Below are 18,938 nucleotides of genomic sequence, written 5' to 3'. Positions count from 1 at the left end.
TACATTTTAAATCATACTTTGTATCACAGTAAAATGTGAAGAAATCCAAGATATGTTATATAGGCACTGTATATTTCCACACTATGAGGTTGGAATAATACTGTGAAAATTATGATTATGCCCTTTTAGTGGAAGAGCATGTTTTGGTGGGATGGAGTTTTGGCCTGCTTGGTGACATCACCAGGTGGTAAATTAGTTTATAGACCAATAAGAAAGAGTTCCAAACCTCTCTTCTAGATTTCAGTTTTCCCCTCACCACTCAGACTGTCCTTGCTAAATTCTTGCTTGAGAAATTGCTCTTTGCTAAGAAGCTGTTTGTTTTATGTTTGACCACTAAAAACAATCACAGTATCTAGTTTCCATCCAATTGGCGACAGATTTTCAGGCAAATTTTCAAAAATCCGCATAAAGAAAATACACACATTTTTCCACCAGTGGTGTTTCCACCAAATTGACTAGTTACAGATACAAATCAGTGAGGGATTACATACAGCACAAAATGTACTTTATCGCTGAAGTTTTCATGTACCGAATAAAAATATAAAGTTCAATGTGTTTCCATTGCATTTAACTGTACCGATAGTTTTCACAAAAACTTGTGTTAAATAGCAAAAATAGCGTAAAAATTGTTTGTCCTCAGTTAAAACAATCTACCGAGTTCCAAACTGCCACTGGAAGCAACGTCAGCACAATAACTTAGTCGGGAGCTTCATGAAATGGATTTCCATGGCCGAGCTGCCGCACACAAGCCTAAGATCACCATACGCAATGCCAAGTGTCGGCTGGAGCGGTGTAAAGCTCGCCACCATTGGACTCTGAAGCAGTGAAAACACAATGACATTCTAGATGATTCTGTGCTTCCAACAGTTTGGGAAGGCCCTTTCCTGTTTCACCAAGACAATGCCCCATTGCAAAAAAGTGAGGTCCATACCAAAATGGTTTGTTGAGATCAGTGTGGAAGACATTTTATTTAACTAGGCAAGTCAGTTCAGAACAAATTCTTATTTACAATGACGGCCTACACCGGCCAAACCCGGATGACACTGGGCCAATTGTGCGCCGCCCTATGGGATTCCCAATCACGGCCGATTGTGACACAGCCTGGCCTGCACAGAGCCCGGACCTCAAACCTCATCGAACACCTTTGGGATTCATTGGAATGTCGACTGCAAGCCAGGCCTAACTGCCCAACATCAATGCCGACCTCACTAATGCGCTTGTGGCTGAATGGAAGCAAGTCCCTGCAGCAATGTTTATCTAGTGGAAAGCCTTCACAAAAGAGTGGAGGCTGTTATAGCAGCAAAAGGGTGATCAACTCCATATTTAATGCTTGCGATTTTGGATTGAGATGTTTGACGAGCAGGTGTGCACATCATTTTGATCATGTACTGTATATAACATCCAAAACATTGTGAATTATTCATAAACAATTGGTTATACATAGAGAAGTGTTAAAACATTTTTTAAATGTATACAGTGATGGTATTCACCTCATCCACTACCAATGAGCAGCACTGGCCTTGTGTGATGTAGTTGCTGTACAAAGCGATGCCGTCAGCATATATAGAGTAAAACCTGAGAAGTAGGTCCACCCTAGATCCCACAGGTAATTTGTCACCTAGGTAATGAATGTGTATGTACTAAGACATTTAGTAGGCAATTGTATCCAACTTCCTGTAGTAGATGCATACATTTTGGTATGGATGGCCACTGCGAGAATTAAACCCACAATCCTGGCATTGTAAGTGCTATGCCCCAACAAATGAGCCATACAGGACTAGCCCAACATCCATGTCTTACCTGGCCTCCAGTACTTGGCAGCGCAGTATTCTGGGGATGTCCCCTAACACTGATATCTGGAGGTGAATCTCCCCTTGCACCTCCTCATCTGGGTCAATCTCAGTTAGGTTCACCCAGCCGTCCAGCCCTTCAACACACAGGAAAGTTAGTGTGGGGACACGTGAGATATATGGTCCTATAGCAAATGCACTTTACACGCTCATAACCAAAAGGTTAAATAAAAAATATATAGAGAAGAAAACATGCTCATAAAAACACTTTCCTGTTTGGGATGGCTTGTGTATTGCTCTGATGAGATAAGGTAATTCATGGAGGGGAATACAGTATGTCGTACACACACACGCTGTGAATAAATCCCACCAATAACATCCTTTCTCTGTGTCTCAGGCTTTTGGAGGCTTAATGTACAAGACCTAATGCCTGTGATGCATTCGCTTCTGCGCAAGTAGATCGTCTACCCGGTTTAAACCTGCATTCCACAGCCTCCGAACTGGAACAGATCTACATGCACTGCAATTTGGACTCCAATATACTTGTACTCTGAATTAATATCAGACCTGGAAAACCTCTGGATAATACCAATGACTAAGGATAATAACAGATTTAGTCAACCAAGCACAAGCAATAAATTGACGACTTATCGGGAAATAAACCACAGGCAATAAGTTCCTTGATTAAAGGGAAACATTAGGACAGCCACAGTCTCACTAAATCTGTTATTATCCTTACAGTCATTGGTATTATCCAGAGGTTTTCCAGGTCTGACATTTCAGAGTACAGTAGCTATTTCACATTTATTTCTTACATACGACTCATGTATTTGGTCAGAATTCAGCTCATCATAAAGTCAATGCATAGAATACAGAAGCTGAATGAAACAACCAGTGAATTGACTCTTCATCCCTCCAGATAATTTCCAACTACATTCAACCAGTAGGCCCATTTCTTCCAGCTTCCCAATGATTTATGAAGTGTTCTATCAAGTCGGCAAGATTTCCCAGAATCGTTCTGCGTTTACCCTTGAAAGAAGTGCTTTTTCTCCTGATTGATATTCCAGGGTATGTCTCTAGTCAAGCAACATTATTCTTTATTGCCGGCTGAGTGTGGGACAAAAATAAATCTGGCTACAACCACAGACGTTTCCACAAAGCAGGACGGAAAAAAAGCTTTGAGGCTTTTTTTATTAGGCTGTCTTGTTTCTAATGCAGACACAGATCATTGGTTCAGCGGACTGTGCGTGGGTTACAAACAGTCAGATCATTGGTTCAGCGGACTGGTTACAAAACAGATGGAACATTGGTCAATGGTCTGTGCTGATAGCTACTTGTGGCCATGGAGGCGATATGGGACCCTATTCCCTACATATTACACTATTTTGTCAAGAGGTGCACAATATAGGGGAAAGGGTACCATTTGGGACAACCATTGGAGGCCTTAAATTTCAGACTGACAGCAGTAGTTTCATCGCCTATATTTTGAGGGCTGACTTGATTATCATTTATTTTTCAATCTCCATCTTAGAAGTAAAATTCCCGTTGCACTGAAAATGTACAATTAACTAGCTATTCCAGAACAAACAGCGAGAGGAGTAAGTTGTGTTGATGACAAAGGCTTTTCTCTGAACATTGTGAAATGTTGGCTGGCATTCAGCCAGGGAACAGAAACTGGAGGAAGCGAGACTCCTGTCTACAATGGGCACAACATTGATGAAGTCATTTCAGAAAAAGTGAACTGAAACAAGAGTCGGTCAGTTTCCATTTCGAGCACAGCATGAAAAGTAATGTCAGTAGTTTTAGAGTAGAAAAATACACCAGTAACACGGAATAGTTAATGTACCGTCTCTGGCTCACTAGTCCCTTTATAGTGCACTACGTTTTACCAGAGCCATATGGACCCTGGTTAAAAGCAGTGCATTATAAAGGGATTAGGGTGCCATTTGGGACAGAAACCATGTGAAGACCATTCTGAGGAAACGTCGCCGTCCTGTCTGTGGTATATGCTATCTACACAAATATGTACAATGAGGGAAACTGAACTAAAAAAAACAAAATTATATCAAATATGGATGAGTATGAATGGACTTGACTTAAAACATTTTAAAATCAAAAATCACATTTTATAAAGCCCTTTTTTACATCAGCAGTGCTTTACAGATACCCAGCCTAAAACACCAAAGAGCAAGAAATGCAAAAGCAGTGGCTAGAAAAAAAATTCCCCAGAAGGCAGAAACCTAGGAAGAAACCCAGAGAGGAATCAGGCTCTGAGGGGTGGCCAGTCCTCTTTTGTCTGTACCAGGTTGAGATTTAAGAATATCAGTGGTCATAAAGGCCAGATAGTTTTTCTAAGACGTTCAAATGCACTCCACAGCATTCTGTTTACGATTAGTATACACTTGACCAAACCTTGGTAGAGGCCAGTCAGCATCAGTGAAAGGTCTCATCTATGAAAGTGTTCAAACCGTGACTGGCAAATACACACACACACACACACACACACACACACACTAGGGGTCTAACCTTTCAAGCCTTGACCTGCCTGCTTCAAAAGGTGATTCATTGCGCTCAGTCCTCTTTCCCACCCCCTTCCTCAGAGGTCCCTCTCCATACAGCCTGCTTCTCTCAAGGTTACTTCCACAGTAATCCCCCAGACACCTCAAGTGTGAGGCCCCTAGCAGAGAAGCACATTCCCACTGTCAAGCAGTAAAACATGGTCTGACATCACACAAAAGGGATCTATTTTTGTGACGGTTTTCAAACTGGAATGATTCTCATTTAATTATGTCTTCAGAAAAAAAAAGTAACATGTTGAAGGCTCTGATGGTGTAGCAGATAAAAGGGTGAGGGGTGATGACTGTTCGTCTCTAATGTTTGGCCTACCGTTTAAACAAGGACCAATGAAGTCACTGTTCATCCCCTTTAATTTAAGCCTTGGTCTCTCCTTTAAAACTTCTCTGACCAACCAGGCGAAGCCTTTGTTTCCAAAGCAACGCATCTGCAATGGATTACAATGCGGAGACAAGAGGGTAGGAATATGCTTGCCCGACCCGGACTTCCCTTAATCAAAACAATGAGAAAGCAATAGACCCTGGACAAGTGCTCCATCTAGCCTTTGTGATTATGAGTAAGAGATGTTCTTTCACTGTTTGTAAATGATTACCAGTCTACAAAACTGAGATCCAATGACACTGTATACAGGAGATGCAATATAAAGAAGATAACGGTTTTTGTTGTCTTGTAGTGTACAGTGTTTAGTAAAAATGTTTGATCGTAACGCAGACTACACCAAACTGGTACAGTGGGGAGAAGAACATTTTTATACACTGCCGATTTTGCAGGTTTTCCTACTTACAAAGCATGTAGAGGTCTGTAATTTTTATCATAGGTACACTTCAACCGTGAGAGACGGAATCTAAAACAAAAATCCATAAAAATCACATTGTATGATTTAAGTAATTAATTTGCATTTTATTGCATGACATAAGTATTTGATCACCTACCAACCAGTAAGAATTCCGGCTCTCACAGACCTGTTAGTTTTTCTTTAAGAATCCCACCTTTTCTCCACTCATTACCTGTATTAACTGCACCCGTTTGAACTCGTTACCTGTATAAAAGACCTGTCCACACACTCAAACAGACTCCAACCTCTCCACAATGGCCAAGACCAGGGAGCTGTGTAAGGACATCAGGGATTGAATTGTAGACCTGCACAAGGCTGGGATGGGCTACAGGACAATACGCAAGCAGCTTGGTGAGAAGGCAACAACTGTTTGCTCAATTATTAGAAAATGGAAGAAGTTCAAGATGACGGTCAATCACCCTCGGTCTGGGGCTCCATGCAAGATCTCACCTCGTGGGGCATCAACGATCATGAGGAAGGTGAGGGATCAGCCCAGAACTACACGGCAGGACCTGGTCAATGACCTGAAGAGAGCTGGGTCTCAAAGAAAACCATTAGTAACACACTACGCCGTCATGGATAAAAATCCTGCAGCGCACGCAAGGTCCCCCTGCTCAAGCCAGCGTATGTCCAGGCCGGTCTGAAGTTTGCCAATGACCATCTGGATGATCCAGAGGAGGAATGGTAGAAGGTCATGTGGTCTGATGAGACAAAAATAGAGCTTTTCGGTCTAAACTCCACTCGCCATGTTTGGAGGAAGAACAAGGAAGAACACCATCCCAACCGTGAAGCATAGGAGGTGGAAACATCATTCTCTGGGGATACTTTTCTGCAAAGGGGACAGGACGACTGCACCGTATTGAGGGGAGGATGGATCGGGCCATGTATCTCGAGATCTTGGCCAACAACCTCCTTCCCTCAGTAAGAGCATTGAAGATGGGTTGTGGCTGGTCTTCCAGCATTACAACGACCCAAAACACACAGCCAGGGCAACTAAGGAGTGGCTCCGTAAGAAGCATCTCAAGGTCCTGGAGTGGCCTAGCCAGTCTCTAGACCTGAACCCAATAGAACATCTTTGGAGGGAGCTGAAAGTCCGTATTGTCCAGCGACAGCCCTGAAACCTGAAGGATCTGGAGAAAGTCTGTATGGAGGAGTGGGCCAAAATCCCTGCTGCAGTGTGTGCAAACCTGGTCAAGAACTACAGGAAACGTATGATCTCTGTACCAAATATTAAGTTCTGCTTATCTGATGTATCAAATACTTATGTCATGCAATAAAATGCTAATTAATTACTTTAAAATCATAATGTGATTTTCTGGATTTTTGTTTTAGATTCCGTCTCACAGTTGAAGTGTACCTATGATAAAAAATTACAGACCTCTACATGCTTTGTAATAAATCGGCAGTGTATCAAATACTTGTTCTCCCCACTGTATATCATTGGCCTGTCTTAAGCATTCATGATGCCCTACAAAAATCGTGTATAAACAACATATCATTCATATTACAGGAAGTAATAAACCATTATACCAGTTGGCTTGCTACCATGTGAATATCAGAGTTGATCAATCAGCTCGTAATTATCTAGAAGTTTCTTGGGAATTTAAACATGCTGCCACATCTTACAAATACACAATGCTCATTGGAGTTATTAGCTACACCTTTGGCAAGTTCCAGCCACCAAGACTAATGAGTGATCCCGCCCTCGTCTTCGTGAGTGCCAGAAAGTCACCATCATCCCTGCGTGGGAGAAAACTGAGTAAGACTACTCCCCACGACCAGCATCGGTGTCACAACCCTACTGTGAAGTGTGACTCAGGCCCCTCACCCACATGTCACTCTCTTCACGAAGCTCAGTAGTCACCCCTGTGTTTTGCCCAGTGAGTCAGCCTGCCAACACTAAGGTAAGCCAGCAGGTAAAGTCGATCAGACAATGGCTCAAAGCAGCGTTGGTGGGATAAGTGTTATTCTAACCATATGACCCATTATAATCCAGTGGGCCTTTTCTCAGTGAAAAACCAGACTTATGAAACAAGCGAGTAAGACTTTGTTCAAAGCGCTCATTCAAGGAGTGTCCACTTGTGAACCTATGTGATCATGTGATTGTCGTGTCCGTTATTTAAAAAACAAAAGTATGCTCTAGGGCTATGTGATGACTCACCACACCAGCGTCATGGCAACAGTGGAATGCGGGGATCCTTGAATCAATAGTCCAGATAATGACTAAGCACACAAGATGACTTTACTCCTGAACTCATCTGATCCCTTTTACTCTTACAGGGTAGAGGGAATTCCTTTACTGGAAGGACGAGTTGAGACATACACTACTGGTCAAAAGGTCTACATTGTAGAAGAATAGTGAAGACATCAAAACTATGAAATAACACATGGAATCATGTAGTAACTAAAAAAAAGTGTTAAACAAATCAACACATATTTGAGGAATCTCATTTTTTAAATAGCCACCCTTTGCCTTGATGACAGCTTTGCACACTCTTGGCATTCTCTCAACCAGCATCATGAGGTAGTCACCTGGATTGCATTTCAATTAACAGGAGGGCCTTGTTAAAAAGATCATTTGTGGAATTTCTTTCCTTCTTAATGCGTTTGAGCCAATAAGTTGTGTTGTGACAAGGTAGGGGTGGTATACAGAAGATAGCCCTATTTGGTTAAAGACCAAGTCCATATTATGGCAAGAACAGCACATATAAGCAAAATAAATGACAGTCCATTACTTTAAGACATGGTCAGTCAATACGGAAAATTTCAAGAACTTTTAACGTGTCTTCAAGTGCAGTCGCAAAAACAATCAAGCGCTATGATGAAACTGTCTCTCAAAGGGACTGCCAAAGGAATGGAAGACCCAGAGTTACCTCTGCTGCAGAGGATAAGTTCACTAGAGTTACCAGCTTCAGAAATACCAGCCTAAATAAATGCTTCTTAGAGTTCAAGTAACAGACACATCTCAACATCAACTGTTCAGGAGACCACTGTCTTGTTTTGCACGCTTTGTACAAAATAATAAAATACAGTACTACAGGATATTTCTTAACGTAGCTCTTTATTAGCTAGCTACAACTTGCATGTTCACGTATCTCCAACCATGACCAACTGACCATGACCTAACCATCTGGGTGGTCTTAACCAATCATAGCACAGTATGATACAGTAAAATGCATCCAATAAAATTCAGTATGTTTACACATATGAATATTACATCCCCCTTCTTTTAAAACAAACAAAAAATGTTTACATATTATATTCTAAGCGTTTTTGAAAACATGCTCTGCAGTTTGAACTCAAGGTAAGTAACCATTTATATTGCATACTAGACCAACTGAATCAACAGACTCAGAACAATAATCCAACATACTGTTACTTTTCAAACAAGGGATTCTCAGCAACTCAGCTCTTACAGCAGAAATGACATCTTAACATTTCAAACAAATACAATACCAAAGCCTATCTCCCTGACCTTATGCGATATGATGCTGAGCATGCTTGTGTGTCAGTCAACAGCTCTTGTGGTGTGCAGGTAAGTATGGTGTATGTTGTGCTGTGTATGTTGTGCTGTGTGTGTGTGTGTGTGTGTGTGTGTGTGTGTAGTTCATCACACTCTCTTTCAGGGGAACAGTTCATCACATCAGTGTGTGGTTCTTCTGTGTTCAGTAGGTGACGACGATTGCAACTGCTGGCTTCCAGAGGCCATTCTAACTGACTCTCCGTCGATCAGTGGTGGCAGTGGTCTAACTGACCTGTCGTAGTATCGCTTTTGTTGTTGTTGTTGTCTCTGTGCACGTTTTTCATGCATTTCCTTGTAGCTGACGACCTCAGGTTGCAGCTGCTGGTTGGTGCTGGGAAGGATGGAGCAAAGTCTGTGGCTCATCAACAGCTGGGCTGGTGATTTGAAGCTGTCAACTGGAGTGTTGCGGTATTCAAGGAGACTGAGGTAGGGGTCTCTTGTCTGCTTTTGCTTTGTCCATGAGTGATTTATCAATCTGCACAGATTTTTCAGCAAGGCCATTACTTTGAGGGTAATGTGGGCTTGTGATGACATGTGTGAACTCCCATGCTTTTGTGAAGGATTCAAACTCATTTGATTTGGGCCCATTGTCAGATATTAAAGTCTCTACAATACCATGCCTGGCAAAGGATGCTTTCAGCTTGTGTATCACAGCTGCAGATGTGGTGCTGTGAAGCTTGTCGAGTTCGAAGTATCTGCTGTAGTAGTCCACTGTTACGATGTAGTCCTCGTTGATCCAGGTGAACAGATCGGTTGCCACGACCTGCTAGGGTCGGTCTGGGATACATGAGGTAACATTGGCTCTTTGGTGTTTGAGGAGCGTCATTCAAGACATATGGCGCATTTACCAACAATGTCCTCTATTTGTTTGCACATTCCGGGCCAAAACAAAATATCCTGTGCTCTCTGTTTGCACTTTTCCATGCCCATGTGTCCAGCATGGATCTTTGTCAAAATCTCTTCTCTGAGACTGGTAGGAATAATGATTTTCTCTCCTGTGAAAATTATTCCGTTGATCTGTGATAGTTCATCACAATGGTTCCAGAATTCTGAGATGCTCCGAGGGCATTTCTCCTCTCCTCAGGCCATCCATCCTGTATGACTTTCCTCAGCTGTGCGAGTTGTGAGTCCTTTTCTGTTTCTGCTTGGATCTCCTTCAGTTTTGTGTCACTTACTGGTAAGTTGCTGTACAGTGTGCACTTGCATGTCCATGCCTTCACTGAGGCTGCTGTCCTTATAGGTAAGAAACTTCCTGGAGAGCGTGTCTGCGACAGGGATGTCTTTGCCTGGATGTGGTTTCCTCATAATTGACTCAAGGGGCTTGTGGTTGGATTCCACAATGACTTGTCGTCCATATACGTACTGATGGAAACATTTACATCCAAACAGAATGGCGTAGAGCTCCTTTTCGATTTGAGCGTAGTTGATTTCACAGTCCGAGAGAATGGGAAGCGTAACCAATGGGCTTTCCTTCTGGCAGTAGCACTGCACCTAGTCCATACTTTGATGCGTCGACTTGGAGTCTGAGCTCTTTGTTGGGGTCATAGTAGGCAAGGATTGGTCCTGGTTCTCTCGTGATCAAGTCTTTCTGGAAAGCAATGTCGTGTTGCTTGTCCCAGAGAAACTCACTGGACTGCTTTAGCAGTTGACGCAGGGGTGCATTAGCCAAGTTCGCACCCAGGCTCTCCAATGCTAAGTAGTTGACCATGCCAAGCACTGTTTCTAGCTCTGCACGGTTCTTTGGTGGCACCATTTCTTTTATGGCTAAGATCTTCTGTAGCTGACCTCTGTAGCGCCGACTGTACTCTTCTCGGGGTTGAGCCGGACTCCTCTTTAGTTCGACCAAAGACAAGGATGTCGTCCACAATTGTCACAACTCCGTCGAGGCCTTCGTACACTTCATCGATCTTTCGCAGAAACTTGTCCTGGGCTGAGATAATCCCAAAAGGCAGGCGACGGAACCTGTAGCGTCCAAACGGTGTGTTGAATGTTGTGAGCTTAGATGACTCTTCTGTGAGCTTGATAGCCCAGTAGCCTGATCTAGCGTCCATGACACTGAAGTAGTGTGCTCCCGCTAGCTTGTGTGCGATGCCAACTAGCGTGGTAAAGGATAATGGGGGTGTTTGATAGCCTTGTTCAAGTCTCTTGGGTCGAGGCATACCCGGAGCTTGCCTGTGCGTGGTTTCTCCACCACCACTAACGCGTCAACCCAGTCAGTCGGTTCTGTAACCTTGGTGACTATGTCAGATTTGGAGAGCATGGAGCACTCTTTCTTCAGACGGGCACGGAGAGCAAGGGGAATATTTTGTCAGTGGGTAGACCACAGGGTTGCGTCTGGGTCAAGGTGAATGGTATATTCTCCTGGGAATAATCCTATTCCTGTAAAAACATCAGCAAACTCCTCCAGTACATTTTGTCTCTACTGGTGCTGTCACTGATAAAACTAGCTTGATGAGGTCCATGTCTAAACATGCTTTAAGACCTAGCACTGCAGGTGCTCCAGTGTCAACAACGTAAAAGTCCAACATGTCCCTTTCCTTGTATTTGCATTTGAAAGTGCATGTGCCTTTTACTGGGAGCTGTTCACCACCATAACCAGTCAGTCTGCATGTGGTGGGCTGTAGCTCACATTCAGATGTCAAGCTGCGGTACTTATTCAGAGGAATAATGTTTACTTGTGCAGCAGTGTCTAGTTTGAACTTTAGCTCTGTGCCTTGTGTTCCTATCTCAATATCAGCAAAGGCTTGCTCTGTCTCTGATATGACTTTTCTGTGTCGGTGAATCAATAAACAGTTCATCAGCGTTTGACTTTTTGATTGACATTTCATCTTCACTCACTGCGTGTACTGTTTTTCCACGGTAAGCTCTGCACACATTTGCAAAGTGATTCCATTTTCCACATTTAGTACACTGTTTGCCTTTAGCTAGGCAATTTCCTTGTTCGCCATGCACTTTGTATCCACATGTTTAGGGGCGTTTTAAGAGTCAAACAGTGTACTAAATGTGGTAAATGGAATCACTTTGCAAAAGTGTGTAGAGCTTACCGTGGAAAAACAGTAGAGTGAAGATGAAATGTCTGGTGGATCTGGTGGAAACTTATACTTTGGTCTGGATTGTACTTTGGTCTGGATTCTAAATGGGAGATTATTGGTTCCAACCGCCATGTCTTTGTGAGAAGCAGTGTGGGGGAACGATGATCTCCACATGTGTATTTCCCACCGTAAAGCATGGAGGAGGTGGTGTTATTATGTGGGGGTGATTTGCTGGTGACACTGTCAGTGATTTATTTAGAATTCAAGGCACACTTAACCAGCATGGCTACCACAGCATTCTGCAGCGATACGCCATCCCATCTGGCTTGGGCCTAGTGGGACTAACATTTGTTTTTCAATAGGACAATGACCCAACACACCACCAGGCTGTGGAAGGGCTATTTTACCAAGAAGGAGAGTGATGGGTGCTGCATCAGATGACCTGGCCTACACAATCCCCCAAACAAATTGAGATGGTTTGGGATGAGTCAGACCGCAGAGTGAAGGAAAAGCAGTCAACAAGTGCTCAGCATATGTGGGAACTCCTTCAATACTGTTGAAAACACATTTCAGGTGAAGCTGGTTGAAAGAATGCCAAGAGTGTGCAAAGTTGTCATCAAGGCAAAGGGTGGCTATTTGAAATATATTTTGATTTAACACTTTTGGGGTTTCTACATGATTCCATGTGTTATTTCATGGCTTTTATGTCTTCACTATTATTCTACAATTTAGTGGGTGTTCTAAAACGTTTGACCGGTAGTGTACCGTTCAACAACATGGGTTAATTTGACCCGACAACATGCTAAGATCAACTAGCTTACTCCAGTCTCCTCTCTGTCGTCATTTCTGAGAACATGGAAGTTGCTAAAACTCAAAGAAATTGGTCAGTGTTAGCGTAAAGGAAAGTGCACATGGCTAAATAATTGGACATGTTTTGGGCCAAAACACCGCTTTATATTGCCTCAGACCATGATTTGAGGAAAACACAGCCACAGCGAGGTCTCACCTTGTGGTTTGGCAGCCAAGGCTTCCTTATTGATCGATACCTTCCCGATGACGTCATCACGGCTGGAACGACACAAGGGCTACAGGTTAGGTAGATTCCACTGAACTTGCTCTTCAAGTTTGTACCACTGTCAATAATAAATTCATATGAGTCTGCAGTGTGTGTTTACCACAATGCAGGCTAGCCGTCACAGGTTTTTCTTGCACAATAGTGTAGTTTTAGCAACTTCTCATGTCCAAAGGTCTTATGATAAAACAATGGGTCATTTATATATGCTAGCTCAATCAGCTTCCTGGTTTTATACCGGCGCAGCCGTTTTTTGCACACCGCAGCTGATTGCAAGCCCAGGGAGAAGAGGACGCTAAATACCCCTGAAATTTGTTGAGACAACTAAATTATAATAAAAAAAATAGGTCTACAGTGCATTCGGAAAGTATTCAGACTGCTTGACTCGTATCACATTTTGTTACGTTACAGCCTTGTTCTAAAATGTACTCAAATGTTTTCCCCTCAAATCTACACACAATACCCCGTAATGACAAAGCAAAAACATGTTTAGACATTTTTGCAAATGTATATAAAAAAACAACAACTGAAATATAACTTTTACATAAGCATGCAGACCCTTTACTCAGTACTTTGTTGAAGCATCATTGGCAGCGATTAAAGCCTCGCGTCTTCTTGGGTATGACACTACAAGCTTGACACACCTGTATTTTGAGAGTTTCTCCCTTCTTCTCTGCAGATCCTCAAGCTCTGTCAGGTTGGATGGGGAGCGTTGCTGCACAGCTATTTTCAGGTCTCTCCAGAGATGTTCAATCAGGTTCAAGTCCGGGCTCTGGCTGGGCCACTTAAGGACATTCAGAGACTTGTCGCAAATCCACTCCTGCATTGTCTGTGTGCTTAAGGTCATGTTCTTGATGGAAGGTGAACTTTTACCCCAGCCTTTGCCCCAGAGGTCCTGAGCAGGTTTTCATCTAGGATCTCTCTGTACTTGGCTCCGTTCATCTTTGTCTTGATCCTGGCTCCCAGTCCCGGCAGCTGAAATGGTGCCAGTTTCCTCCAGACATGACGCTTGGCATTCAGGCCAAAGAGTTCAATCTTGGTTTCATCAGACCAGATAACCTAGTTTCTCATGGTCAGAGTCCTTTAGATGCCTTTTGGCAAACTCCAAGCGAGCTGTCATGTGCCTTTAATGAGGAGTGGCTTCCGTCTGGCCACTCTACCATAAAGGCTTGATTGGTAGAGTGCTACAGAAATGGTTGTCTTCTGGAAGGTTCTCACATTTCCACAGAGGAACTCTGGAGCGCTGTCAGAGTGACCATTGGGTTCTTGGTCACCTCCCTGACCATTGCCCTTCTCCCCGATTGCCCAGATTGGCCGGGCGTCCAGCTCTAGGAAGAGTCTTGGTAATTCCAAACTTTTTCCATTTAAGAATGATGGAGGCCACTGTTCTTGGGGACCTTCAACACTACACATTGTTTTGGTATCCTTACTCAGATCTATGCTGACAAAATCATGTCTCAGGGCTCTACAGACAAATACTTCAACCTCATGGCTTGGTTTTTGCTCTGAAATGCACTGTAAACTGTGGGACCTTATATATAGACAGGTGTGTGTGTGCCTTCCAAATCAGTTGAATATACCACAGATGGACTCCAATCAAGTTGTAGAGACATCTCAAGGATGATCAATGGAAACAGGATGCACCTGAGCTCCATTTAGAGTCTCATAGCAAAGGGTCTAAATACTTATGGAAAGAAAGGTTTCGTTTTTTTAAATAATACATTTGCAAACATTTCTAAAAACCTGATTTCACTTTGTCATTATGGGATATTGTGTGTAGATTGATGAGGGGGGAAAAAAACAATTTAATCAATTTTAGAATCGGGCTGTAACGTAACAAAATGTGGAAAACGGGAAGGGGTCTGAATACTTTCCGAATACACTGCATGTTTCCACGTAGCAGATATGACATGGACACACCTACTCATTCAAGGGGTTCCCTTAATTTTTACTATTTTCTACATTGTAGAATAATAGTGAAGACATCAAAACTATGAAATAACACGTAGTAAACAAAAAAACATCTTATTTTAGATACTTCAAAGTAGCCACCCTTTGCCTTTGCCTTGACAGCTTTGCACACTCTTGGCATTCTCGCAACCAGCTTCATGAGGAATGTTTTTCCAACGGTCTTCAAGGAGTTTCCACATATGCTGAGCACTTGTTGGCTGCTTTCCTTCACTCTGCTGTCCAAGTCATCCCAAACCATCTCAATTCGGTTGAAGTCGGATGTTTGTGGAGGCCAGGTCATCTGATGCCGCACTCCATCATCACTCTTCTTCTTGGTCATATAGCCCTTACACAGCCTTGAGGTGTGTTGGGTCTTAAGTCCCACTAATCCCAAACCAGATGGGATGGCGTATTGCTGCAGAATGTTATGGTAGCCATGCTGGTTAAGTGTGCCTTGAATTCTAAATAAATCACTGACAGTGTCACCAGCAAAGCACCCCCACACCATAACACCTCCTTCTCCATGCGTTAGGTGGGAACCATACATGCGGAGATAATCATTCACCTATTTGGGTCTCACAAAGACATGGCGGTTGGAACCAAACATCTCAAATTTGTACTCAGGCCAAAGGACAGATTTCCACCGGTCTAATGTCCATTGATCGCATTTCTTGGCCCAAGCAAGTCTCTTCTTCTTATTGGTGTCCTTTTGTAGTGGTTTCTTTGCAGCAATTCAACCATGAACGCCTGACTCAAAGTCTCCTCTAACAGTTGATGCTGAGGTGGGTCTGTTACTTAAACTCTGAAGCATTTATTTGGGCTGCAATTTCTGAGGTTGGTAACTAATGAACTTATCCTCTGCAGCAGCGGTAATTCGGTCTTCCATTCCTGTGGCGGTCCTCATGGGAGCCAGTTTCATTCATAGCGCTAGATGGTTTTTGTAACTGCACTTGAAGAAACTTCACAGTTTCTTCAAGAAACTTGAAATTTTCCGGATTGATTGACGCTCATGTCTCAAAGTAATGATGGACTGTTGTTCCTCTTTGTTTATTTGAGCTGTTCTTTCCATATTAAGGACTTGTTTGTGTTTTTACCAAATAGGGCTATATTCTGTATACCACCTCTACCTTGTCACAACACAACTTATTGGCTCAAACGTTTTAAGGAAAGTAATTCTACAAATTAACAAGGCACACCTGTTCACCGTAATGCATTCCAGGTGACTACCTCATGAATATGCAAAGCTGTCATCAAGGCAAAGGGTGGCTACTTTGAAGAATCTCAAATATATTTAGATTTGTTTAACACTGTTTTGGTTACCACATGATTCCATGTGTTATTTCATAGTTTTGATGTCTTCACTATTATTCTACAATGTAGAAAAGAGTAAAAAATAAAGAAACCCTAGAATGAGTAGGTGTTTCTAAACTTTTGACTGGTACTGTACCTCCTTGAAAAAAGCAGAAGACAACTTCTTCATGTAACTTATTCTTTAACCTTTTGGACTCATACCTGTATACTGGTTGAAACTGGCAGATTTTGACACTGATAAGCGCCAAAATTGGAACGGAGTGGCTTCACAATAACATTTTCTAAAACAAAGTCAGAGTTCAAGCACTGCGCTTCACAGTTCTGCATGGGTTTTGATTGACAGCTGTTCTGAACTTCAGCACCGCACACGACAAGTTGCCGCCCCCATCTCTCCTGCTAATTGGGCAAATTATGCAAATGTTTTGTTGTCTGAGTGAGGGAAATGCTGTAAATTAAGAGGACTCAATGTATTTTGCAAGATCAAATGTCATACAAGCAAGCCAAACACCCAAGCACAATATTTTTAGATTAACAAATGTGGCAATTAGTATAGTAAAAATCAACAGCGTAATGTTTATGTTCAGTATTGTGTCAGGTGAACTGTTGTGTCCTCAACCTGTCTAATAATGTTCCCATAATCGCAAAACTGTTTTTCAATTTCCACCATGCTTATGCTTTTCATATTTCCTCTGTAAGAAACATTTAAATGTAGTCCTATCCATATAGACCAATTCCCATGAGTGTAAAGGGTTAATGTACTGTACTGTTTTGAATTTAGTATTTAAAAAAGGACTTAAATATATTTGAATAGGGTCCATAATGGATATAAATAATATCAAAATTAAAATACAGTACGGCATAGGACTTGAAAGGATTGTTTACTATTGCTGTAGTAAAAACCTTGTGGCAATGATATAAAAGTTGACTTTGAGAAGATACAACCTCCTCATTACCTCAGTGAGTCCTCATCCAGCACATGGAAGGAGATGGTATGGAAGGACGGGGGCAGGTGAACGTTATACTCCTCCCCCCAGAAGGGAGAGAGCGTCTTCCATATCGTAGCCGTCCTGGGAGAGATAGATAAGGTTATCAACATTCAATGGCATATTGAGATACGGTCATAAGACAACACCATAAAGGCATATTAATAACGTGATGCAGGCATAAATACACAATAATCTATACTAGTCCCCGTATTGATCTAGTAGCACATCTGAGTCATTCAGGAGCCCTGAATTTGAGTAACGATGTGTTTTCCAATGACAGAGATTTATCATAGTTTGCGTCATTGACCAAACACAATAAACCTTGATTGTTTGTTGCTAATAGGTATCCATCAAGTAATTTGACTGTCATACATTCTGCTGGCTAGCCAAGGATTTATATTCCTGGTAAATGTCTTAAAAAACAACAGGACCATCCAACATTAAGAATGGCTGAGGTATTCATTTATTTCCAAAGGAAAAGGCATTACATAAATCTTTAAAATAACTGTCCTGCGTTTCCAGATATCTATAACATATGACCCAGTAATGAATTACACTGAGTGAAATAGTTTTCCTTCCAAATTCCCCAAAAAATTGAATTAAGAATGTTAAAATCAGCTTTTCTGTTTTGGAATGGTGTGGGTTTATACACCGGTCATTACAAATATTAACGTGAGTATAACACTGATTGGCTAGCTCAGCCAAAGAACCAACATGACATGTTCTATGAGGAAAGACAAAGCATTTTTTAATGATCCTTCCTTAACCCATAGGAAGTCCCACCCAGTTGACTACTCCAAAATGGTGAAAGTGCTCAATGGTGCTGCCCATATTTAAACAGGCTTTTGCTGTGAGGATGCAGAGTCATTAGAGTATTTATTTTGGTATTGTCCATATGTAGCTGATTTTTGGTCACAGGTCCAGAAGTGGCTGAAGAATTGCAACATTTGCCTAGAACTAATGCTGCAGATAGCAATACTGGGTGGTTTGAAAATCCATAGGTCAATCAATTAATAATATAATTATTATTTTAGCTAAAAAATATATATTTTTAATTTACAATCTGTAGAAGCTATGAAAATAGAAAGGTTCAGTACTTTGTGAAGCATCCCAGCACAGTTGAAAAATATATGTCAAATAGAAATTCAATATGGATGGTGTTGAGAGATAGATGGGAGGGATTGAATGGAGATGAAGGGTGGGACTAACAACAAGATAACCAATGTCAAACATACGGGGTCTGTAAAATGTATATAGGTTCAGAACTTTTGTGAAATAGCACAGTTACAAATAGAAATCAAAATGGATGGACATCAGAAAAAGAGAAAGGACTAAAAACAAACAAAATATAACTATTGTAAAATAGATTTGAGTCTGTAAAATGTGTATAAGATGTATAAACTGAAGGTAGAAGCCTAGTGTTATTGTTTAATAGTTTACTCCAATTGGTGGAAGGGTGGTAGGTAGGGTTTGTGGGGAATAATAAAAGGTATATTCTAAAAAAAAAAGAGTGTGTATATCTATATAGGTATGTGCATGTATATGGATACATATATTTACCCCCCAAAATATATGGGGGATTGGAAATGATGCAGACAATTACATTGATGGAAGCAACAATCATTCCGCAATATTAAGCTGTTCCACCCCTTAAACATTTTTTTACAAATAAAACAAGCCTCGATCATTCTCTATGGGTAGGATTTTTCTGCAATTCATTCTGCAAATTCTAGTATAGGACAAGTCAACAACATTTGGGTTTGAGTAAACGAAAAAGTAAAAAAAATATGTTTTTTTAAAGTGTGATTTTGACAAGACATTTACTTAACTCTAAGTAATTTCCCCATTACCCCTCCCACTGAATC

General features: G+C 41.7%; 1 protein-coding gene across 3 annotated transcripts in view; it reads right to left on the bottom strand.

The window, feature by feature from the left end:
* rasa4 (RAS p21 protein activator 4) overlaps nt 1–18,938 on the bottom strand; it is a 70,075-nt gene that overhangs the window by 39,207 nt on the left and 11,930 nt on the right. For 2 of the 3 annotated variants that reach the window (XM_021617632.2, XM_021617633.2), the window contains exons 3-5: nt 17,041–17,154; nt 12,761–12,822; nt 1,801–1,927 (exon numbers count right to left, since the gene is read on the bottom strand). The exons of the other annotated variant lie outside the window; for it this stretch is intronic. In XM_021617632.2, the coding sequence (XP_021473307.1) occupies nt 1,801–1,927; nt 12,761–12,822; nt 17,041–17,154 (303 nt within the window). The remainder of the gene's footprint in view (nt 1–1,800; nt 1,928–12,760; nt 12,823–17,040; nt 17,155–18,938) is intronic. 3 annotated transcript variants of the gene reach the window in all.

The sequence above is a fragment of the Oncorhynchus mykiss genome, chromosome 10 (assembly GCF_013265735.2).
Source record: "Oncorhynchus mykiss isolate Arlee chromosome 10, USDA_OmykA_1.1, whole genome shotgun sequence".
NCBI classification, from domain to species: Eukaryota; Metazoa; Chordata; class Actinopteri; order Salmoniformes; family Salmonidae; genus Oncorhynchus; species Oncorhynchus mykiss.
This window is presented reverse-complemented; position numbering and strand designations above follow the sequence as displayed.